The sequence below is a fragment of the Panulirus ornatus genome, chromosome 3 (genome assembly GCF_036320965.1).
Source record: "Panulirus ornatus isolate Po-2019 chromosome 3, ASM3632096v1, whole genome shotgun sequence".
In the NCBI taxonomy this organism is placed as follows: Eukaryota; Metazoa; Arthropoda; class Malacostraca; order Decapoda; family Palinuridae; genus Panulirus; species Panulirus ornatus.
In genome coordinates, this window is record NC_092226.1 from 56,427,943 (window position 1) to 56,454,167 (window position 26,225).

General features: G+C 42.7%; 1 protein-coding gene across 1 annotated transcript in view; it reads left to right on the forward strand.

Moving 5' to 3' along the window:
- The window catches only part of LOC139762750 (uncharacterized), a 148,326-nt gene that overhangs the window by 117,003 nt on the left and 5,098 nt on the right, over nt 1–26,225 (forward strand). The window contains 2 exon segments of the mRNA XM_071687848.1: nt 15,436–15,597; nt 17,961–18,089. Of these exon segments, the coding sequence (XP_071543949.1) occupies nt 15,436–15,597; nt 17,961–18,089 (291 nt within the window).

Consider the following 26,225-nt stretch of genomic DNA (forward strand, 5'->3'; position numbering starts at 1 on the left):
ATTGGTGCATATGCACCTGGGCATGAGAAGAAAGATCATGAGAGGCAAGTGTTTTGGGAGCAGCTGAATGAGTGTGTTAGTGGTTTTGATGCACGAGACCGGGTTATAGTGTTGGGTGATTTGAATGCAAAGGTGAGTAATGTGGCAGTTGAGGGAATAATTGGTATACATGGGGTGTTCAGTGTTGTAAATGGAAATGGTGAAGAGCTTGTAGATTTATGTGCTGAAAAAGGACTGATGATTGGGAATACCTGGTTTAAAAAGCGAGATATACATAAGTATACTTATGTAAGTAGGAGAGATGGCCAGAGAGCGTTATTGGATTACGTGTTAATTGACAGGCGCGCGAAAGAGAGACTTTTGGATGTTAATGTGCTGAGAGGTGCAACTGGAGGGATGTCTGATCATTATCTTGTGGAGGCTAAGGTGAAGATTTGTATGGGTTTTCAGAAAAGAAGAGTGAATGTTGGGGTGAAGAGGGTGGTGAGAGTAAGTGAGCTTGGGAAGGAGACTTGTGTGAGGAAGTACCAGGAGAGACTGAGTACAGAATGGAAAAAGGTGAGAACAATGGAAGTAAGGGGAGTGGGGGAGGAATGGGATGTATTTAGGGAATCAGTGATGGATTGCGCAAAAGATGCTTGTGGCATGAGAAGAGTGGGAGGTGGGTTGATTAGAAAGGGTAGTGAGTGGTGGGATGAAGAAGTAAGAGTATTAGTGAAAGAGAAGAGAGAGTCATTTGGACGATTTTTGCAGGGAAAAAATGAAATTGAGTGGGAGACGTATAAAAGAAAGAGACAGGAGGTCAAGAGAAAGGTGCAAGAGGTGAAAAAAGGGCAAATGAGAGTTGGGGTGAGAGAGTATCATTAAATTTTAGGGAGAATAAAAAGATGTTCTGGAAGGAGGTAAATAAAGTGCGTAAGACAAGGAAGCAAATGGGAACTTCAGTGAAGGGCGCAAATGGGGAGGTGATAACAAGTAGTGGTGATGTGAGAAGGAGATGGAGTGAGTATTTTGAAGGTTTGTTGAATGTGTTTGATGATAGAGTGGCAGATATAGGGTGTTTTGGTCGAAGTGGTGTGCAAAGTGCGAGGGTTAGGAAAAATGAGTTGGTAAACAGAGAAGAGGTAGTAAAAGCTTTGCGGAAGATGAAAGCCGGCAAGGCAGCGGGTTTGGATGGTATTGCAGTGGAATTTATTAAAAAAGGGGGTGACTGTATTGTTGACTGGTTAGTAAGGTTATTTAATGTATGTATGACTCATGGTGAGGTGCCTGAGGATTGGCGGAATACGTGCATAGTGCCATTGTACAAAGGCAAAGGGGATAAGAGTGAGTGCTCAAATTACAGAGGTATAAGTTTGTTGAGTATTCCTGGCAAAATATATGGGAGGGTATTGATTGAGAGGGTGAAGGCATGTACAGAGCATCAGATTGGGGAAGAGCAGTGTGGTTTCAGAAGTGGTAGAGGATGTGTGGATCAGGTGTTTGCTTTGAAGAATGTATGTGAGAAATAATTAGAAAAGCAAATGGATTTGTATGTAGCATTTATGGATCTGGAGAATTATCGTACAGCGACAAAGCAAAAAGAAAAAAAAAAAAAATATATATATATATATATATATATATATATATATATATATATATATATATATATATATATATATATATATATGTATATATATATATTCCCTGGGGATAGGGGAGAAAGAATACTTCCCACGTATTCCCTGCGTGTCGTAGAAGGCGACTAAAAGGGAAGGGAGCGGGGGGCTGGAAATCCTCCCCTCTCGTTTTTTTTTTTTTTTTTCCAAAAGAAGGAACAGAGGAGAGGTCCAAGTGAGGATATTCCCTCAAAGGCCCAGTCCTCTGTTCTTAACGCTACCTCGCTATCGCGGGAAATAGCGAATAGTATGAAAAAAAAAAAAAAAATATATATATATATATATATATATATATATATATATATATATATATATATATATATATATATATATATATATATATATATATATATATATATATATTTGAAGGACGACACTTTCCCCAGTACGATAATTCAGCAGAGCCTGCAGTCTCAACCATCTTGTTCAGACCAACAGCCCCAACTATTCCAAGATCCAGTGCTAGTCTCCCTTGTACAGAGGCCCACCAGTGATGCTACTACGTTTGTGAATCAAGAACCATTGCAACACAAACCTCGCCAGGTGGTAGAGTGACCCGCAGTGTATCGAGACAGACTTCCCGAGAACTTTTTTAAAGGGGAAGTAAATGTTTATAGTTGTGTTACTGGAGTAATAGTTCATACATGGTGCTCTGACAAGAAAATAGTGAAATTGGAAAAAAAAAAAATGTAGCTTAGACATGGAAGCTTATTCTTTCATTGAAATGTGAACAAAGGGATTTTTTTGTTTTTTTTCCAAAGTGATAGAGATGGAAAGCAAAAAGGTGCTTTTCATAAATGTACTGGAAAAGTTGAGGTCCAGGTAAATTTTTGGTCTGTCAAGGCTTTATTATGGCGGATGACCAACTACCTACCCTCATGTATACAAGATATGGTTGTACTTTGTGTAATGAAGACAATTGAGAAACATCATAAGCCAATATTCCTGTTTCATGATGAGAGTAGTGGACCAGGCAGTATGATACAGTGGTTAAAATGATGAAAACTACTATTGACATTTGTGTAAATAAATTATACATTTCCCTTTCCATAGCCAGAGGTTGAACCATTATGTGACATTGATTTTTCATTTCATTTCAAGCTAGAAGTTTCAGTTTTCTAAATTATTTCTTACATTTTTTCATATGTATGTATATATGTATGTGTGTATATGTGCGTATGTATGTGTATGTGTATGTATATATATATATATATATATATATATATATATATATATATATATATATATATATATATATATATATATATATATAAATATATATATATATATATGTATATATATGTATATTATCCCTGGGGATAGGGGTGAAAGAATACTTCCCACGCATTCCTCGCGTGTCGTAGAAGGCGACTAGAAGGGACGGGAGCGAGGGGCCAGAAATCCTCCTCTCCTTGTATTTTTAACTCTCTAAAATGGGAAACAGAAGAAGGAGTCACGCGGGGAGTGCTCATCCTCCTCGAAGGCTCAGACTGGGGTGTCTAAATGTATGTGGATGTAACCAAGATGTGAAAAAAGGAGATAGGTAGTATGTTTGAGGAAAGGAACCTGAATGTTTTGGCTCTGAGTGAAACGAAGCTCAAGGGTAAAGGGGAAGAGTGGTTTTGGAATGTCTCGGGAGTAAAGTCAGGGGTTAGTGAGAGGACAAGAGCAAGGGAAGGAGTAGCAGTACTCCTGAAACAGGAGTTGTGGGAGTATGTGATAAAATGTAAGAAAGTAAATTCTCGATTAGTATGGGTAAAACTGAAAGTTGATGGAGAGAGATGGGTGATTATTGGTGCATATGCACCTGGGCATGAGAAGAAAGATCATGAGAGGCAAGTGTTTTCGGAGCAGCTGAATGAGTGTGTTAGTGGTTTTGATGCACGAGACCGGGTTATAGTGATGGGTGATTTGAATGCAAAGGTGAGTAATGTGGCAGTTGAGGGAAAATTGGTATACATGGGGTGTTCAGTGTTGTAAATGGAAATGGTGAAGAGCTTGTAGATTTATGTGCTGAAAAAGGACTGGTGATTGGGAATACCTGGTTTAAAAAGCGAGATATACATAAGTATACGTATGTAAGTAGGAGAGATGGCCAGAGTGCGTTATTGGATTACGTGTTAATTGACAGGCGCGCGAAAGAGAGACTTTTGGATGTTAATGTGCTGAGAGGTGCAACTGGAGGGATGTCTGATCATTATCTTGTGGAGGCTAAGGTGAAGATTTGTATGGGTTTTCAGAAGAGAAGAGCGAATGTTGGGGTGAAGAGGGTGGTGATAGTAAGTGAGCTTGGGAAGGAGACTTGTGTGAGGAAGTACCAGGAGAGACTGAGTACAGAATGGAAAAAGGTGAGAACAATGGAAGTAAGGGGAGTGGGAGAGGAATGGGATGTATTTAGGGAATCAGTGATGGATTGCGCAAAAGATGCTTGTGGCATGAGAAGAGTGGGAGGTGGGTTGATTAGAAAGAGTAGTGAGTGGTGGGATGAAGAAGTAAGATTATTAGTGAAAGAAAAGAGAGAGGCATTTGGACGATTTTTGCAGGGAAAAAATGCAATTGAGTGGGAGATGTATAAAAGAAAGAGGCAGGAGGTCAAGAGAAAGGTGCAAGAATTGAAAAAGAGGGCAAATGAGAGTTGGGGTGAGAGAGTATCATTAAATTTTAGGGAGAATAAAAAGATGTTCTGGAAGGAGGTAAATAAAGTGTGTAAGACAAGGGAGCAAATGGGAACTTCAGTGAAGGGCGCAAATGGGGAGGTGATAACAAGTAGTGGTGATGTGAGAAGGAGATGGAGTGAGTATTTTGAAGGTTTGTTGAATGTGTTTGATGATAGAGTGGCAGATATAGGGTGTTTTGGTCGAGGTGGTGTGCAGAGTGAGAGGGTTAGGGAAAATGACTTGGTAAACAGAGAAGAGGTAGTAAAAGCTTTGCGGAAGATGAAAGCCGGCAAGGCAGCAGGTTTGGATGGTATTGCAGTGGAATTTATTAAAAAAGGGGGTGACTGTATTGTTGACTGGTTGGTAAGGTTATTTAATGTATGTATGATTCATGGTGAGGTGCCTGAGGATTGGCGGAATGCGTGCATAGTGCCATTGTACAAAGGCAAAGGGGATAAGAGTGAGTGCTCAAATTACAGAGGTATAAGTTTGTTGAGTATTCCTGGTAAATTATATGGGAGGGTATTGATTGAGAGGGTGAAGGCATGTACAGAGCATCAGATTGGGGAAGAGCAGTGTGGTTTCAGAAGTGGTAGAGGATGTGTGGATCAGGTGTTTGCTTTGAAGAATGTATGTGAGAAATACTTAGAAAACCAAATGGATTTGTATGTAGCATTTATGGATCTGGAGAAGGCATATGATAGAGTTGATAGAGATGCTCTGTGGAAGGTATTAAGAATATATGGTGTGGGAGGCAAGTTGTTAGAAGCAGTGAAAATTTTTTATCGAGGATGTAAGGCATGTGTACGTGTAGGAAGAGAGGAAAGTGATTGGTTCTCAATGAATGTAGGTTTGCGGCAGGGGTGTGTGATGTCTCCATGGTTGTTCAATTTGTTTATGGATGGGGTTGTTAGGGAGGTGAATGCAAGAGTTCTGGAAAGAGGGGCAAGTATGCAATCTGTTGTGGATGAGAGAGCTTGGGAAGTGAGTCAGTTGTTGTTCGCTGATGATACAGCACTGGTGGCTGATTCATGTGAGAAACTGCAGAAGCTGGTGACTGAGTTTGGTAAAGTGTGTGAAAGAAGAAAGTTAAGAGTAAATGTGAATAAGAGCAAGGTTATTAGGTACAGTAGGGTTGAGGGACAAGTCAATTAGGAGGTAAGTTTGAATGGAGAAAAACTGGAGGAAGTAAAGTGTTTTAGATATCTGGGAGTGGATCTGGCAGCGGATGGAACCATGGAAACGGAAGTGAATCATAGGGTGGGGGAGGGGGCGAAAATCCTGGGAGCCTTGAAGAATGTGTGGAAGTCGAGAACATTATCTCGGAAAGCAAAAATGGGTATGTTTGAAGGAATAGTGGTTCCAATAATGTTGTATGGTTGCGAGGCGTGGGCTATGGATAGAGTTGTGCGCAGGAGGGTGGATGTGCTGGAAATGAGATGTTTGAGGACAGTGTGTGGTGTGAGGTGGTTTGATCGAGTGAGTAACGTAAGGGTAAGAGAGATGTGTGGAAATAAAAAGAGCGTGGTTGAGAGAGCAGAAGAGGGTGTTTTGAAGTGGTTTGGGCACATGGAGAGGATGAGTGAGGAAAGATTGACCAAGAGGATATATGTGTCGGAGGTGGAGGGAACGAGGAGAAGAGGGAGACCAAATTGGAGGTGGAAAGATGGAGTGAAAAAGATTTTGTGTGATCGGGTCCTGAACATGCAGGAGGGTGAAAGGAGGGCAAGGAATAGAGTGAATTGGAGCGATGTGGTATACCGGGGTTGACGTGCTGTCAGTGGATTGAAGCAGGGCATGTGAAGCGTCTGGGGTAAACCATGGAAAGCTGTGTAGGTATGTATATTTGTGTGTGTGGACGTATGTATATACATGTGTGTGGGGGGGGGTTGGGCCATTTCTTTCGTCTGTTTCCTTGCGCTACCTCGCAAACGCGGGAGACAGCGACAAAGTATAATAAAAAAAAAAAAAAAAAATATATATATATATATATATATATATATATATATATATATATATATATATATATATATATATATATATATATATATTGTGTTAAGGGTCTTATTAACTCTACATGGCACTACTTTATTGAGGATTCTGTAAGAAAGTTGAGCAACCTTGTGTCTGGTTTATACGTGTTGTTAGGTCTGGCATTCCTGCTGACTTTTCGCTGAATGTCGATCGTGGAGGCTTGTAGCGAAGTCGAGTGGACACCTATAACACCTCATAAACGATGACGGTGATGAAGCGCCTATCACGCAGTGTAAGTGTATCACGGCAAAGTAGTTAAGTTTGTATCTGAGGATGACTATTTTTCGCCTTTTGTTCGATCACAGAAAACGTAACCCTATCACACAACCATGGAGGTAAGGTCCGCATCATAACGGCCGCCACTCCACCACACCCTTGGGCACCCTCTTACCGGTTAAGCTTGCTCTTATCATGCTCGTCCGACACAGTGTTACGAGGGTCGATCATATGTGTATGATCTTGATATCTTGCTCGTAAGAGTGTATTCATGGTGGTGGTACCCAACGGCGACTGATCAACTTAACGCTACCTCTCTGCCTGTCACTGTATGCAAGATCCGTTAGCTTTATAAAAGTACCAGAAATTTTGGCAACACTTGAGTTCGTTTTTTGACATCAGTCATTGTCGCGTGTTATTGATTTTATCACTGTCATTATTACTCTATTACCTATAGTTATAATCATCGCCTCATTATTTCCTTCCTCAAAGCATTATTTCCCGATTTTAAGTGAGTTTCCTGTCTGAGAACCTTTCCCAAACACATGGTATGCAGAACGTCGCTCACCCTACAGCCCGCAGCCCTTTCGTTTCGACACGTTCAATAACTCAGCGATGGGGAACGATGGTGCGCATACATCTGGTGCATGGGAAGCCTGAAGTGGGGCTCCTGGCAGGGGGCGTGGGATGGGAGCACCAGGGACCGCTGAGCTGCGGTTGGCTTGCACCGCTTCCCGCTGGATTGGGCCAGGTGGAGAACACCTAACGTAAATCTTTCGAATTATGTAGGGAGGTAAGAGTGAGGCTGGAATGGTATAGTGTGGGGCTCAGGACGTTGGTCTGTTATATGTTGAAGATGATTTTGTTGGTCATGTTCCTCTTAACCAGAACTTACGTCATGGCATCTTGCTTGTTGGAACTCCCGAAAAGCTTGATTTACTTTTTTTTCACATTTTGTAGCTCTAACGAAACTTCCTTTTTCTTTACTGCACTCGTATGAACGCGAGAGGTATGAAAAACTATAACAGTCTATGGATGATTAAGAGGAATATATATGTTATTGTGCTTGGAAAAACGCTTATCCACAGGAATATTGATGATTGTTTAACTCTTGTGATACAACTCTTTCGCACTGGATCACAGTACTGTTAACTTACGGAAATGTGCTTTGGCACGACTGTTAGATTTCTTCAAAGTTATTCATATCGTAAACATCTGTTTAGCAGGCTGCACTACCTGGTGACTCCGTTCAGCCGGATTCACAGCTACATGAGGTCTGATGAAGTGTCTCTTGATTGTGTTGAGATCACCTAATGTGTCTGATGTCGACTGGCATGTGGCGGTTCCCGCTCCCCTAACCCGGTTACTGCCCCGCCATCCCGTCAGGCCAGAGCGGCCATTACCCTCGTTCCTGTTCACTGCCACCAATCCCTACCTCTGCTGTGCACTACTACCCACTCCCATTTATCACCACTACCTGTCCATATTCTCTGTCTCTGTCCCTCTGTACTCACCAAAATTAGCCCCTTCCCCAGCTCACTGTCTTCCCTCCCTCCCTCTCACCTTGACCTGCCCCCACTACCCAACCCCCTCTCCCATATCCCCCACGATGCCCCGGGTTGGACAGGATTGGTCTCGTTCGCCTGTTTTAAACGGTCCCTAGCAAGGCTCGTTTTTTTGGGGAGAAGCCTGATCTCTTCCAGCTGGATCTGAGGTCTTCTTGCACGATCTTTGGCCGAGATCCTGGCCGAGATCCTCATGCAAGATCTGTTGCCTCATACACTAATGTTTTCTTGCAAGACGCTTGCACCGTGGTCTTTGTCAGTGAGTAGCGGTATTAAGTACAAGTGTTTCTTCAAGATTTGTGGTATTCAGCAGTGGTCAGTCTGTAGGAGGTCTGGATTCTGCAGTGCACGCCTTTTCCCTGCAAAACCCACCCACGACTTTTTTTCGTAGGAGGTTTACTGCAGATCTTGGGCTACTGCAACAACGACTTCTGCTAAAGCATGTGCTGTCCTCGACTGAGAGAAGACAAGATGCGTCTTGGTAAATCAGCTGCTGACGTACATTACCTTTGGTACAGATGGTATCCGTCACCGGGAACAGTGAAAACTAAGCAGCGTGTCCAGGTAACATTGTTGTATCACAGAGTATAACGTCGTGGTATGTTCAGTTGTATATCTGGTTGTATTTGTCTCCTTGTTTACGCTACTGCTTCTGTACTTAGATGTTCCAGTGAAAGGATCCACACATGTGGACGTGGGCTGCAGGTCGATACTTTACTTGTTCTTGATGAGCACAGGTTTCTCCGTTACACACAGGGCAAGCTCATCTCCACTCCTCAAGCGCTTATTTTGTACGTGACATTGATTTCTCGATGACTAACGGAAACACTATTAGATTGATTTTTACCGCACTTGATCAGCTATTTCGTCGTCGTCTGTAAATTTTGCACATTTGAATCCTTTTCGAAATTCTGAATCAAAGATTTACGGAAATGATCTGTAGAGCGTCATTTATTTGAAAAAAGAAAGAAAGACAATCTTCATAACAAGTGACCTGGAATATGATTTGGCAGCCACAAGACAGAATGGTTTGTGGTTAACATTTCAAAAAAAATTTGCGGAAGCTACTCAGCAGATTGATCCATAGCTTTACAGAAATGATTAATGGATGGTCCTTCATCAAGTATCTTCATTTTTTGCCGAGGTGACATCCAGTATGACCGCCATAGCACATAAGCTCATTCAAGCCTCTGGTGCAGATATCCTCCTGGAAATTACTGTGTTCGTGTGTCTGTGGATTACATTTCAAGTACTTGTCGGCAGTTATAAATCTGAATATTTTTGGAAGAAACATAATGATATAGGCCAACAGACTGCACAGATAGAAACTCATTTCACATCATATCCCCATTGTGTAGAATGGATTTCTAAAACACAAATATCAAAATCTTGTTTTGATAGTTAATCATATTGTCTGTTATTGTATCAATTTCCTCACACCTCGCCACACCTCTATGGTGTACCGGTTAGCATACTCACCTATGCAAGCACGTGCCGCCTGGGATCAAACTCCATAGGTTCGAGTCCTGTTTGTGGCAGTCGGTACACTGTCCATCCAGTGTTCATCCTCCCCTTGTGGCTGATCGATAGAATTGGTACCTGGCATAGGCTAGAGTGTGTGTGTGTGTGTTTGTACATACATACATACATAGAACTAAAGAAATAGTAGGTATCTACAAAGTTAAGAAGACTGGGCAACATGAGTGTAAAACTCTCTTTCGGTAAAACACAGTAGTAATTACAGGCAAAGTAGCTTTTATCGATGAGCAACAGATTTTTTTGAAGTAGTTTTGTAATCCTCGTGTCCAGGAAGCTTACTTGCTACCCTGAGTTTAAATCACCGATCAAAGGAAAACATCTTTTTTTTCTAACACGAAGTCTGTAGGCTGCGCACTCCCCTGTGACCTCTGTAATCCTTTTGCGCTACCGCTCACAGGATGAGCATGGGGTTCACAGTAAATTTGCTAGTGTTACTGGCACAAATCAAATCCCCCCTCCCGTCATCAGCATGCCTCGTTCGTTACTCCGTCCATATCTTGGTTGGAGTCTTAAGTGTTGGGTTTCAGTATACATTTGATTATTATGGGTTTTTACAAGCTTCATGATTTTCATCCTTTTGAATTTTCCGCTGAGTGCTCTTTAGGCAAGCGGCCACACCTGTGTGCACGTCCTCAACTCGACCCTGAGGTAAAGATCAGTAACCTTTCCAGTGTAAAGGATTCACTACATTAATTAAAGTTGTAATTATGTTTTATCTAGATATATTTATTCAAGGAACGACTGGTTTTGTGTTTGTTGGGTGGATGACGCCACCTCTATTCACTGTGGTTGGCCCGGCATTCGCTCATGGTGTAGCTGGCCATATATTCGTTCGTGGGATTGTTAACTTTGGTGTCGTTTGTGGGATAACTTGCCTTTCAGTCGATTTTGGGATGGTAAGCCTTGGTGTTGTTCGTTGGATGAGTTGCTTTCCAGTCGTTTGTGGGATGGTTAGCCTTGTATTCGTTCCTGGGCAGTTTGAGCTGCCATTTTTGTGTGGTCAAGTGGTAGATTTTTTTTTAATGGTATGTGTTCGTAAGATTCCTGTCAACATGCTTTAGTTCGTGTGATGAAGTCTTCTTCAGTATGTTTACGAGTTTTGCGTGTTGTCACCTGACCAGTGTTGTTTATGAGCGGTCGTGGTCGATCGGGATGTGGCTCCTGGTATGTGTGTGTGTGTGTGTAGGGGGGGGGGTCGCAGGTTCACCAGCCCCGCCATTACTGTCGAGGAATCCGCTTAACCGGAAAACATGTCCGCCTCCGGAGGTTACAATGGATAATTCTCATTTTTTTCCTAACGGTATATTTGTATTCCCCTCGATACCTTCCTTTGGGATGGGGTCAAAGCAAAACAAAAGTAAACAAAACAAAAAACTTTCTTACAGTGAAACTTTTCTTCCTTGAGAGAATTTAAATGATTACTTTTTGTCAACTAAATGATTACTTTTTGTCAACTCGAGTTACTTTGAATTCCTCAGCATTCAAAGAAGAGAGAAAAATATATAATTTTCGATTTTACTGTGGTGGTGTTTGAACGTCCTTGGCCAAGGTCGGTGCACTGCTGACGATGCGCTTTTGTCTTGAGCCCATTTTCTTTCCACCATTGTAGCCTGCCACAAAAGACGGGGTGCGAACGGTCCGGGTTCACAGATGGTAATTTTACGAGTCTGTTTATGATATACCTTACAGTCATTAAAGCTTTTTGATGGGAGCTTTACTCATGAATTCCGTATTCGTGGTAGATCTAAGCTGTTTTTGGTGGCAGAGGAGAGTGGGGTAATACTACTTAGCACATTACACTGTGGCTACGTCGAAGTGGAGAAGACTCGGTGTGTGTCTGAGGGCAGAGGATGAGGGAGGCCCGCCAGTCCCACCATCAGGGGATCGACACCACACACACACACACACACACACACACACACACACACATGCGGGACCCCGACAAACACACTGTTGCCGACGGCAATTTTTCTTTGCAGCATTAATACGCGCATGACAGGAAGGGAGAATGAGGTGTGCGGATGGAGAATGAGTAAAGAACAGCACTATGTCATTGGTGACAGGGAGAGTAAGGGGATAGTGATGAGCTATCTCATGGTAACAGGGAGAGCAAGGTAACAGCGATGAGCTTGCTCATGGTGACGGAGAGTAAGGGGACAGTGGTGAACTTGCTCATGGTGACAGGGAAAATAAGGTGACAGTGATGAGCTTGCTCAGGGAACGTCAGCTCGCGGAATTCTAAACGCCTCACTACTACCCCACTCCACCCCCTGCACAACCTCATCTGTCGTCTCCTCGATAAGCCCTTCCGCACCCTCATATGTTGTCCACATGCCCTCACACACCCGACTCGAGGTTCAGCTTGGCTTCACACATATACCATCTGTTACTGCCAACCACTCTTCAGGCAAAATGATGAATGTTTGCGGACGTAATGTTGTTCCACTGTTTCCAATATGCATCTCCTCTGACGGCGGAAATGTAGGGTCAGATGTGACTGCTGGCATTCAAGATGAACATTGAAGGCATTCCCGGTCAGCAGTAACCCCTTACAAACCATCAGCAGGGATCTTACTGCCGCCAGTAGAAGCCTCAAGGCAGCCAGGATGAACAGTGACCCCCAAGGATCCAAGAGTCAATAGCGACCCCAGGCAGCCAGTGTCAGCAGTCACCTCTGGCAGCTAGAGGCCAGCGGTGTCAGCAACAAAGGGTTATCATGGCTGACAAAGACAATGTCAGAGCCAAGCCAGGAATCATTCAACCAGGAAGAATGCAGGCTGCAGCTGGCGGCCGCCCGCGGCTCATCACGCCACCTACGGGACCTCGCCTCCGTCATTCCCTCCTGCAGGAGGCCGTGTATCTCAGTGGTGCTCCTGCCGGCAGCATGATAGACTACGGCTGAGAGAAGTCTACGGGGGAGATAATTTTCGTGATCAGCGGAGGAAGAGCAAAGACACCTTCACGTGTCTTTTAACTATTCCTGACGACCACGTCCTCTATAGTAGCAACAGTTAGTGGTGTAGGATGGCCTCTCTACAGCATGTGATCAGCCACCCCTCCATCCTCTCTGCACCATTACACAAAATCATGAACCCTTCTGCAACCAGCACGTCATTAACCTTCATCCCAGCCAGACATTATGCGTTGCAGTAGATACTTTAACAGAGGTTAACAACGGTAGTAGACAGTCGCCCCGCCCTCCTACCAAAGTAGGGGGGTCTCGTGTTTGACAATCGTCCCTGCCACGTCACCCGTTGTGAGACTCATGGTTGAGGCTCGTCCCGCCAAGTCATCCGTTGTGAGACTCATGGTTGAGACTCGTCCCGCCACATCACCCGTTGTGAGACTCATGGTTAAGGCTCGTCCCGCCACGTCTCCCGTTGTGAGACTCATGGTTGAGACTCGTCCCGCCACATCACCCGTTGTAAGACTCATGGTTGAGGCTCTTCCCACCACGTCACCCGTTGCGAGACTTATTGTTGAGGTTCATCCCGCCACGTCAACCGTTGAGACTCATGGTCGAGGTTCCTCCTGCCACGTCACCCCCTCATGAGAATCATGGTTGAGGCTCGTCCGCCTGGTCACCCGTCATGAGTCTCATGGTTGAGGCTCGTCCTACCACATCACCCATTGTGAAACTCTTGTTTGAGGCTCGTCCCGCCACGTTACCCAATGTGAGACTTATGGTTAAGGCTCGTCCCACCATGTCACCCGTTTTGAGACTCATTGTTAAGGTTCGTCCCTCCACGTCACCAATTGTGAAACATGGTGAAGGCTCGTCCCACCATGTCACCCGTTGTGTGACTCATAGTTGAGGCTCGTCCCGCCACAGCACCGGATGGAGACTTGGCTAAGGCTCGTCCCTCGGCGTCACCTATTGTGAGACTCATGTCACCCGTTGTGAGACTTATGGTTAAGGCTCGTCCCACCATGTCACCCGTTTTGAGACTCATTGTTAAGGTTCGTCCCTCCACGTCACCTGTTGTGAGACTTATGGTGAAGGCTCGTCCCACCATGTCACCTGTTGTGTGACTCATAGTTGAGGTTCGTCCCGCCACAGCACCGGATGGAGACTTGTCTGAGGCTCGTCCCTCCACGTCACCTGTTGTGAGACTCATGGTTGAGGCTCGACCCGCCACGCCACCGGTTGTGAAGCTTTCGGTTGAGACTCGTCCCGCCCTGTCAACTGTTGTGACATTCATGGATGAGGTTCCTCCTGCCACGTTACCTCATGAGAATCATGGTTGAGGGTCGTCCCGCCTCGTCACCCGTCGTGAGACTCATGGTTGAGACACGGCCTAAGACGTCACCCGTCATTTACGTGCACTCAGGTAATAGTTCGGGTCATTATAGGTATCATGGGAAGCAAGGTCAGAAGTCAACAACCATAGGCGGGAGTTACCGTTGACTCCCTCGGCACAAAGGGAAGGCAACCTATCTGACATGAACCATCTCCAGACACTTTAGCATCAGCAATAACTACAGCGCCAGCTCTAACTCTTGCTGCAGCGATGACTACAGCATCAATGATAACTACAGCTCCAGCGATGAATACTGTACCAGCGATCACTATAGCTTCAGCAATTACTGCAGCGCCAAAGATAACTACAGCTCCGGCGATGACTACAGCTACAGTGATGACTATATTTCCAGCAATAACTTCGCCTCCAACGATAACTACAACGCCACCGATAACTACAGCTCCAGCGGTAACTACAGTGCTAACAGTAACTACAGCAACCTTTTTTCACCAGAAACAACACATGTATTACCAACGCCAAAAATCTCTGTGACAAAAGAAAATCGCCACCAGAGTTTAATAACCCTACCACCATCAACAAACATTAAAATCAGCAACAACACAAGTACTAGATATTCACATCCACAAACAATAGATACATTTCAGCCACCACCAGCAACAATAAGAGTAGCACCAGGATCAGATACACCACCACCTCCACAAACAACAACAGCATGGAACCTCACCTCATCACCAGTGATAGTAACAGCAGGAAGTGCTGTCCTGAGAATGCCCCCTATTGCATCCATCTCTCAGGAACCCAACCCACTTAATCGGTCAACCCTTTCAAGTTCTCTCTCTTTCTCTGGGATGACCTGTCGTTTTCACTTATCCTGTGTATGTGACAGATAAAGCTGAAAGTAGCAACGGAAATTGTAATTGCAACAGTCCTTAAGCTGAAGCAAAACTATCGCCTTGAGCAGGCATATGATTTTTGCCGAGTGTTAAGGTGGCCGAATCTCGCGATGTTATTTGTATCTGAGGGTCTGTAAGGGTATTAGCTAAGGCCAGCGATATGAGCTAGTAGCTTAGTACATGGGATGACCCATTGCTGATCACAGTTGTACAAGGGCTTAGCGGCTTGGGCGCGTTGCTTCAGTAAAGCGCTATGAAGTGAGGTTATTGTTGCATGATTAAAAACAGATTGTGGGAGCAAACAGTTGGTAAGTCTGTTGTGGTAAGAGCAAATGCTTTCAGCTGTGATGAAATCGCAGTCTTGGAAGTTAAGCCTGAATTAGAGAAAAAAATACCCCGTGTGGAAGCTATTTAAGCGCACACAATTTTCAGCTTACATTTGCTAAAGTTTCACTGTATGCGCCATTCCTCTACCTTTGTTTATGTGACTTACTCTCTGTTGTGACAGTTGTAACTCTAGGTTTGCGAGATTGATAATTTAAACTTATTTTTGCCTGTCTTAATATTACTAATTAAACAGTGCAAATAATGTAATTGCTCGTTTGTTCCAGGAGTTGGCTCAGCTGATTGAAGAAGCTAATCAGTCGTTGGAGGAGTCTGGTACGCCTTCCCATGAGATACTGGTGGTGGTCCTTCACCGGGAGATTGTCGGCCATGGTTCCATCGGTATCACTTTGGCTGGGGGTGCCGACTATGAGGCCAAGGAAATCACGGTGAGCGTTCTCATCAGGCCTTGATCGACGTTGCCTATGGCTTGTGCACTTCTGCGGAGACACAGGCCTTGTATTGCATTTTTTTTTTCTTTTCTTTTTTATATACTTTTCAAGAGTCAAAATAGTCATCTTTATACGCCGTTTGTGCTAAGGGTGATTTAAAGGCAGGTTCGCCTCACTTATTCCAAGTTTGTAGCTTCTGCAGCAATAAGTCAATGATCATATAAGACCAGAATTAGCTGTACATCTTTATAATTTTGTTAAAAGGTGTCCATCTATTGTGAGGTAATTGCCTATTCAAGTTGGAGTTGCTTATGTTCACGTGAAAACATGTCTACATGTATTTTAACGTAATTGCTTATACAAGTTGTTCATGGTCACGTGAAAATATGTCTTAAAAATATAAAACATTTAATGATTCAGAGGATCCCACTGTCGTAATATTTGATACTGTCTCTTAAGTTGATTCTCATTTGAACTTTAGTCCCCAGGCAAGGTAAACTTTTCAAATGAATTGTCTACGTTATTATAAAAGACCAACCTGGTCAATCGGTTTATCAGTTGATAGGTTACTTGTACAATGTTTACGTAAGAGATGACTCACTTTAGAAAAGTGTGTTAGCTGCTTAGGAAGCTAATGTGCTAACACCATGCCATTAACAGACCAGCGATCAACACACGGTCACCCATTGTCTACCATATACCATATGGAGGCAAATCATATCCCTCCTTACCCCATCTTGATGCCAAGGTTCTTCTCTCAATTTAATCTCCGGCAACCCTTTTCAATTTCTCGTTTCATTCTGCAGTACCGTCTGGCCTCTTTGATCTTTTGCTCTTTCTTTCTCTCTCTCTCTCCCTTCGGCCACTTCCGCTGACTACCTGCACAGTGCCTCCTCCACCACCACGCTGTTCACAGCCATCACTCTCCATTACTCACTCTCCTCAGCCCCTAACCACATCTTACTGCTCCCCTTCATCGCTGGCCCACCCGTGCCTTCAGCCAAAACAGATAATCTCATCTGAGTGAACACCACTTACCACTTTTCTCATCAAATCACTTCTCACGTGACTTCTCAACCAGGAGTAGTCAGTCACCCTCCTTTTAACTATCGAAAGATTGCTATCTTGATCCAAGGAGTCAAAATCTTATCTTCACCCATGACCCGTATCTAATTGATTTTGATCTTGCTGCTGTCAGCGACTGCTTTGGTGAGCACTCCTTGCTTATCTTGTGAACAATAGCAGAAAGGGATTACAAAGGTCACAGACAGGGCCTCTTAAGAAAAATTTTTATCAGGGGGTACAAAGTTTCTTTCGGGTCCCCTTCCCTTCTCCGTTATTCATCCTATTTTTATCCACTACGGTTTTATGCCATGTTCTTTAAGAATATTTTAACTTTGTTGGCTCACACAAAATGCGAATGCTAGTTGTCAATACATGCAAACATTTTCTGAGATCTCCGGAAATTCCCGGGACCCCTTTTGGATCCCCAGGCCCGGGTACGAGGGACCCCTCTGCACCCCATCCCCTATTATTGGCCATGGTCACAGAAAGTCGTGCTCATTCCCCTAGTAGGCTGATGATTATGACAAATCATGATATTCTTGTTTAACCGTTATATACACCTAGATCTCGTCTCCATTCAACTTTGACTAATTACCTCACCCTGCACTCAACACAGTACCATCCACTACTTATACTTTATTCATTTACCGCCAGCTGCCAATTACCACATTTTTTGGAACAACAGCTGATGCCTCTCATCATCCACCGCTACACATCCTATTCTCCCCATCCATCCTACACCACTGGCATATGTTCAGAACTAACAAGCATCAGTAGCTACTTATAGCCACCACCTTTGACTTATACAGCAATCACCAGTGCCTTCTCTTCTAAAATAATATCCACCATTGACTACTTTTCTTATCTGTCATGCAACACAAACAATTTTCCTCAACTAACACCTCCTGCTAATCATTGTTATTAACCAACACAGGCCTCTGACCTCTTCACATGGTACTATCTACATTCATCAACCATTACTCACCACTTTCTTTTATTTCTTTCCTTTTACCTTAAATGTTTTCTTCATTTCTTTAAGGGTTATTTATGAGTTTTTAAAGTTACATATGTCTGGTTATCAGAGCATACCATGTGGGGGACAGGTCTCCAGAATTGCCCCAAAGTATGAGATAATCTTTCTCCAAAGATGCTTGTTGAAATGCCCAGCTGTCCTATAAATGGGTCCAAGATTAACTTAACCTTTCAAGCCCAATTAATTTTGGACTTTGTGCATAAAGTACTCTTCTGCAATGTGAACTAGATGATTTGTGTTAGAATAATGTATTTATCAACAGGTACATAAGGTGATACCTGGTAGCCTGGCAGACCGTGATGGACGCATCCAGCGTGGTGACAGAGTCCTCTCCATCAATGGCAAGAATTTACGAGGTGTCACACATCGGGAAGCTCTCACCATTCTTAAGGTAAAGAAAACATGAGGTTGAATTGATAGTGTGAATTGAAGTTTTCTTATCTTTAGAAAGTTTATTATAGTGTACACTCAGTATCCATAATGACAAATGTGGAGATAACAAGGAGATGAGGAAACATAAGGTTGGAGCAAAGACTTTATTCGAGAAGTTTCGACACATGGTCTTCTTCAAGTAGTGTACTCATCTTTAGATAGTGTACGCTTATTCATATAGTGTACTCTACCATCCCCAACTAACTCCAGACTTATTACAGTACTTTCATAATTTAGAAGTTTGTAACCCAGTTACTAAAGAGATGTATAAAGATACACCATCTGTTTATCATTATCTCTGTTTCCATTTGCAATGGGATGGTCAAATTTGTACATGCACCTTTTTGTGGAGATTACTTGGCCAACTTGCAAGGCAGAGGTTGGGAATCCTAGTTATTCATACTCCCACAAAAGCTGTATGTCATATGCCCTTGATCCAACTCATGAAAGTAAGAATGGAGTTAATAGAGATAAAGTTAGAATTTTGCAGGTATCCTGGGCTCAACCTTACAGTCTGGCAAAGGACAGGTATGAGATAGAGTTGCTCCATTATAGGAGCATAATGTCATCTACTATTGTATTTTTTGTATGGGGAGCTCCATCTCTTAAAGATTTTATACTATCGTACAGTTTTTTGGAACTTCAGCATACTGATTGCAATCACAATTTCATCAGCTAGCTTAATTTGTTTTTTACAGAATTACACTAATAATATAAAAGCACTATTGCATTTTTTTTTCAAAAGTGGTTTTGCTCGATTCATTATGACCTTTAATTGTTCAATCTTTCCACATTCCAAAGAATTATGTACTAACATCATCATCAAAGTGATTTAGAGACTTGAAGGTTGGGATCATCTTCCCCTCTTTTCTTTACTCTAGTGGGCAAATTTATGACTAACCTTGTCTGTAATTTAGTCCTCTTATTTCAGTTACCATCTTCACTGCCTTCTTCTAAATCTTCCCTCTTAGTTCTTTTTCATTTCATTAATTGAGATGACTAGACTTGAGAAATGTACAGCATTGCATTCCATCAGTGTATGATGGAAATTGCTTGTTGAACATGTTATTCCTTTACTTACATGAAATTCTAATAATTACCTCTAAACAGTTTCCTTCCTTAAAATTTCTGCGACACAGAGCTCAGGCCCCTGACTGGAGAGTGTCTAACCCCAAGTCTTTTTCACACACACGATCATGTTGATTCTTCTCAGCTAGGTAGTATGTTTAAGGAAAGGAACCTGGATGTTTTGGCTCTGAGTGAAACGAAGCTCAAGGGTAAAGGGGAAGAGTGGTTTGGGAATGTCTTGGGAGAAAAGTCAGGGGTTAGTGAGAGGACAAGAGCAAGGGAAGGAGTGGCACTACTCCTGAAACAAGGGTATGTGATAGAGTGTAAGAAAGTAAACTCTAGATTGATATGAGTAAAACTGAAAGTGGATGGAGAGAGATGGGTGATTATTGGTGCATATGCACCTGGGCATGAGAAGAAATATCATGAAAGGCAAGTGTTTTGGGAGCAGCTGAGAGAGTGTGTTAGTAGTTTTGATGTTAACATCCATTGACGTGCTGTCAATGGATTGAACCAGGGCATGTAAAGCATCTGGGTAAACCATGGAAAGTTCTGTAGGGCCTGGATGTGGAAAGGGAGCTGTGGTTTCGATACATTATGCATGACAGCTAGAGACTGAGTGTGAACGAATGTGGCCTTTGTTGTCTTTTCCTAGCTCTACTTCGTACACATGCGGGGGTAGGGTGTTGTTATTTCATGTGTAGCGGGCTGGGGACAGGAATAAATAAGGGCAGACAGTATGAATTGTGTACATGTGTATATACGTATATGTCTCTGTGTGTATATATACGTATACGTTGAGATGTCTAGGTATGTATATGTGCGTGTGTGGACGTGTATGTATATACATGTGTATGTAGGTGTGTTGGGCCATTCTTTCGTCTATTTTCTTGCGCTACCTCGCTAACGCGGGAGACGGCGACAAAGTATAATAAATAGAATATATATATATATATATATATATATATATATATATATATATATATATATATATATATATATATATATATATATATATTCTCAGCTTCTCTCACACACTTTCCCAAAATCAGTCACCAATTTCTGCAGTTTCTCACCCGAATCAGCCATTAGCGCTGTATCATCAGCGAACAACTGACTCACTTCCCAAGCTCTCTCATCCACAACAGATTGCATACTTCCCCTCATTCCAAAACTCTTGCATTCACCTCCCTAACAACCCCATCCATAAACAAATTAAACAACCATGGAGACATCACGCACCCCTGCCGCAAACCAACATTCACTGAGAACCAATCACTTTCCTCTCTTCCTACACATACACATGCCTTACATCCTCGATAAAAATTTCCACTGCTTCTAACAACTTACCTCCCACACCATATATTCTTAATACCTTCCACAGAGCATCTCTATCATCTCTATCATATGCCTTCTCCAGATCCATAAATGCTACATACAAATCCATCTGCTTTTCTAAGTATTTCTCACATACATTCTTCAAAGCAAACACCTGATCCACACACCCTCACCACTTCTGAAACCACATTGCTCTTCCCCAGTCTGATGCTCTGTACTTGCCTTCACCCTCTCAATCAATACCCTCCCATATAATTTCCTAGGAATACTCAACAAACTTATACCTCTGTAATTTGAGCACTCACTCTTATCCCCTTTGCCTTTGTACAATGGCACTATGCAAGCATTCCGCCAATCCTCAGGCATCTCACCATGAGTCATACATACATCAAATAACCTTACCAACCGGTAAACAGTACAGTCACCCCCTTTTATAATACATTCCACTGCAATACCATCCAAACCCGCCGCCTTGCCGGCTTTCATCTTCCTCAAAGCTTTTACTACCTCTTCTCTGTTTACCAAATCATTCTCCCTAACCCTCTCACTTTGCACACCACCTCGACCAAAACACCCTATATCTGCCACTCTATCATCAAACACATTCAACAAACCTTCAAAATACTCTCTCCTTCTCCTTCTCACATCACCACTGCTTGTTATCACCTCCCCATTAGCCCCCTTCACTGATGTTCCCATTTGTTCCCTTGTCTTACGCACTTTATTTACCTCCTTCCAAAACATCTTTTTATTCTCCCTAAAATTTAATGATACTCTCGCACCCCAACTCTCATTTGCCCTCTTTTTCACCTCTTGCACCTTTCTCTTGACCTCCTGCCTCTTTCGTTTATACATCTCCCAGTCATTTGCATTATTTCCCTGCAAAAATCATCCAAATGCCTCTCTCTTCTCCTTCACTAATAACCTTACTTCTTCATCTCACCACTCTCTACCCTTTCTAATCTCCCCACCTCCCACGCTTCTCATGCCACAAGCATCTTTTGCACAAGCCATCACTGCTTCCCTGAATACATCCCATTCCTCCCCCACTCCCTTTACATCCTTTGTTCTCACCTATTTCCATTCTGTAGTCAGTCTCTCCTGGTACTTCCTCACACAAGTCTCCTTCCCAAGGTCACTTACTCTCACCACTCTCTTCACCCTAACATTCTCTCTTCTTTTCTGAAAACCTCTACAGATCTTCACCTTCGCCTCCACAAGATAATGATCAGACATCCCTCCAGTTGCACCTCTCAGCACATTAACATCCAAAAGTCTCTCTTTCGCACGCCTATCAATTAACACGTAATCGAATAATGCTCTCTGGCCATCTCTCCTACTTACATTCGTATACTTATATATATCTCTCTTTTTAAACCAGGTATTCACAATCACCGGTCCTTTTTCAGCGCATAAATCTACAAGCTCTTCACCATTTCCATTTACAACACTGAACACCCCATATATACCAATTATTCCCTCAACTGCCACATTACTCACCTTTGCATTCAAATCACCCATCACTATAAACTGGTCTCGTGCATCAAAACCACTAACTCACTCATTCAGCTGCTCCCAGAACACTTGCCTCTCATGATCTTTCTTCTCATGCCTAGGTGCATATGCACCAATAATCACCCATCTCTCTCCATCAACTTTCAATTTTACCCATATCAATCTAGAATTTACTCTCTTACACTCTATCACATACCCCCACAACTCCTGTTGCAGGAGTAGCGCTACTCCTTCCCTTGCTCTTGTCCTCTCACTAACCCCTGACTTCACTCCCAAGACATTCCCAAAGCACTCTTCCCCTTTACCCTTGAGCTTCGTTTCACTCAGAGCCAAAACATCCAGGTTCCTTTCCTCAAACATACTACCTATCTCTCCTTTTTTCTCAACTTGGTTACATCCACACACATTTAGACACCCCAATCTGAGCCTTCGAGGAGGATGAGCACTCCCCACGTGACTCCTTCTTCTGTTACCCCCTTTAGAAAGTTAAAATACAAGGGGGGGGGGGTTTCTAGCCCCCCGCACCTGTCCCCTATAGTCGCCTTCTATGACATGTGAGGAATGCGTAGGAAGTATTCTTTCTCCCCTATCCCCAGCGATACCATATATATATATATATATATATATATATATATATATATATATATATATATATATATATATATATATATATATATATATATATATATATATGCTTATGGATGGGGTTGTTAGGGAGGTGAATGCAAGAGTTTTGGAAAGAGGGGCAAGTATGCAGTCTGTTGTGGATGAGAGAGCTTGCGAAGTGAGTCAGTTGTTGTTCGCTGATGATACAGCGCTGGTGGCTGATTCATGTGAGAAATTTCAGAAGCTGGTGACTGAGTTTGGTAAAGTGTGTGAAAGAAGAAAGTTGAGAGTAAATGTGAATAAGAGTAAGGTTTTAGGTACAGTAGGGTTGAGGGTCAAGTAAATTGGGAGGTAAGTTTGAATGGAGAAAAACTGGAGGAAGTGAAGTGTTTTTAGATATCTGGGAGTGGATTTGGCAGCGGATGGAACCATGGAAGCGGAAGTGAATCATAGGGTGGGGGAGGGGGCAAAAATTCTGGGAGCCTTGAAGAATGTGTGGAAGTCAAGAACATTATCTCGGAAAGCAAAAATGGGTATGTTTGAAGGATTAGTGGTTCCAACAATGTTGTATGGTTGCAAGGCGTGGGCTGTGGATAGAGTTGTGCGCAGGAGGGTGGAGGTGATGGAAATGAGATGTTTGAGGACAATATGTGGTGTGAGGTGTTTTCATCGAATAAGTAATAAGTAATAATAAGTAATAATAGAGTGAATTGGAACGATGTGGTATACCAAGGTCGACGTGCTGTCAATGGGTTGAACCAGAGCATGTGAAGCGTCTGGGGTAAACCATGGAAAGTTCTGCGGGGCCTGAATGTGGAAAGGGAGCTGTAGTTTCGGTGCATTATTACATGAGAGCTAGAGACTGAGTGTGACCAAATGTGGCCTTTGTTGTCTTTTCCTATCGCTACCTCGTGCACATGAGGGGGGAGGGGGTTGTTATTTCATGTGTGGTAGGATGGCAATGGGAATGAATAAAGGCAGACAGCACGAATTATGTTCAAGTGTATATATGTATATGTCTGTGTGTGTATATAAATGTATACGTTGAGATGTATAGGTATGTATATTTGCGTGTGTGGACGTGTATGTATATACATGTGTATGTAGGTGGGTTGGGCCATTCTTTCGTCTTTCCTTGCGTTGCCTCGCTAATGCGGGAGGCAGCGACAAAGCAAAATAATAATAAAAAGAAAATATATATATATATATATATATATATATATATATATATATATATATATATATATATATATATATACATATATATGTATATATATATATATATATATATGTATATATATATATATATATATATATATATATATATATATATATATATATATATATATATATATATATATATATATATACGCACTTTATTTACCTCCTTCCAAAACATCTTTTTATTCTCCCTGAAATTTAATGATACTCTCTCACCCCAACTCTCATTTGCCCTCTTTTTCAGCTCTTGCACCTTTCTCTGAACTCCTGCCTCTTTCTTTTATACCTCTCCCATTCATTTGCATTTTTTCCCTGCAAAAATCTTTCAAATGCCACTCTCTTCTCTTTCACTAATAATCTTACCTCTTCATTCCACCACTCACTACCTTTATTAATCAACCCACCTTCCACGCTTCTCATGCCACAAGCATCTCGTGCGCAAGCCATCACTGCTTCCCTAAATACATCCCATTCCTCCCCCACTCCCCTTACCTCCTTTCTTCTCACCTTTTTCCATTCTGTACTCAGTCTCTCCTGGTACTTCCTCACACAAGTCTCCTTCCCAAGCTCACTTACTCTCACCACTCTCTTCACCCCAACATTCTCTCTTCTTTTCTGAAAACCCCCACAAATCTTCACCTTCGCTTCCACAAGATAATGATCAGACATCCCTCCAGTTGCACCTCTCAGCACATTAACATCCAAAAGTCTCTCTTTCATGCGTCTATCAATTAACGCGTAATCCAGTAACGCTCCCTGACCATCTCTCCTACTTACATACGTATACTTATGTATATCTCGCTTTTTAAAGACAAGGGAGCAAATGGGAACTTCAGTGAAGGGGGCTAATGGGGAGGTGATAACAAGTAGTGGTGATGTGAGGAGATGGAGTGAGTATTTCGAAGGTTTGTTGAATGTGTTTGATGACAGAGTGGCAGATATAGGGTGTCTTGGTCGAGGTGGTGTGCAAAGTGAGAGGGTTAGGGAAAATGATTTGGTAAATAGAGAAGAGGTAGTAAAAGCTTTACGGAAGATGAAAGCCGGCAAAGCAGCAGGTTTGGATGGTATTGCAGTGGAATTTATTAAAAAAGGGGGTGACTGTACTGTTGACTGGTTGGTAAGGTTATTTAATGTATGTATGATTCATGGTGAGGTGCCTGAGGATTGGTGGAATGCTTGCATAGTGCCATTGTACAAAGGCAAAGCGGATAAGAGTGAGTGCTCAAATTACAGAGGTATAAGTTTGTTGAGTATTCCTGGTAAGTTATATGGGAGGGTATTGATTGAGAGGGTGAAGGCATGTACAGAGTATCAGATTGGGGAAGAGCAGTGTGGTTTCAGAAGTGGTAGAGGATGTGTGGATCAGGTGTTTGCTTTGAAGAATGTATGTGAGAAATACTTAGAAAAACAAATGGATTTGTATGTAGCATTTATGGATCTGGAGAAGGCATATGATAGAGTTGATAGAGATGCTCTGTGGAAGGTTTTAAGAATATATGGTGTGGGAGGCAAGTTGTTAGAAGCAGTGAAAAGTTTTTATCGAGGATGTATGGCATGTGTACGTGTAGGAAGAGAGGAAAGTGATTGGTTCTCAGTGAATGTAGGTTTGCGGCAGGGGTCTGTGATGGTTGTTTAATTTGTTTATGGATGGGGTTGTTAGGGAGGTGAATGCAAGAGTTTTGGAAAGAGGGGCAAGTATGCAGTCTGTTGTGGATGAGAGAGCTTGGGAAGTGAGTCAGTTGTTGTTCGCTGATGATACAGCGCTGGTGGCTGATTCATGTAAGAAACTACAGAAGCTGGTGACTGAGTTTGGTAAAGTGTGTGAAAGAAGAAAGTTAAGAGTAAATGTGAATAAGAGCAAGGTTATTAAGTACAGTAGGGTTGAGGGTCAAGTCAATTCGGAGGTAAGTTTGAATGGAGAAAAGCTGGAGGAAGTGAAGTGTTTTAGATATCTTGGAGTGGATCTGGCAGCGGATGGAACCATGGAAGCGGAAGTGAATCATAGGGTGGGGGAGGGGGCGCAAATTCTGGGAGCCTTGAAGAATGTTTGGAAGTCGAGAACATTATCTCGGAAAGCAAAAATGGGTATGTTTGAAGGAATAGTGGTTCCAACAATGTTGTATGGTTGCGAGGCGTGGGCTATGGATAGAGTTGTGCGCAGGAGGGTGGATGTGCTGGAAATGAGATGTTTGAGGACAATATGTGGTGTGAGATGGTTTGATCGAGTAAGTAATGTAAGGGTGAGAGAGATGTGTGGAAATAAAAAGAGTGTGGTTGAGAGAGCAGAAGAGGGTGTTTTGAAATGGTTTGGTCACATGGAGAGAATGAGTGGGGAAAGATTGACCAA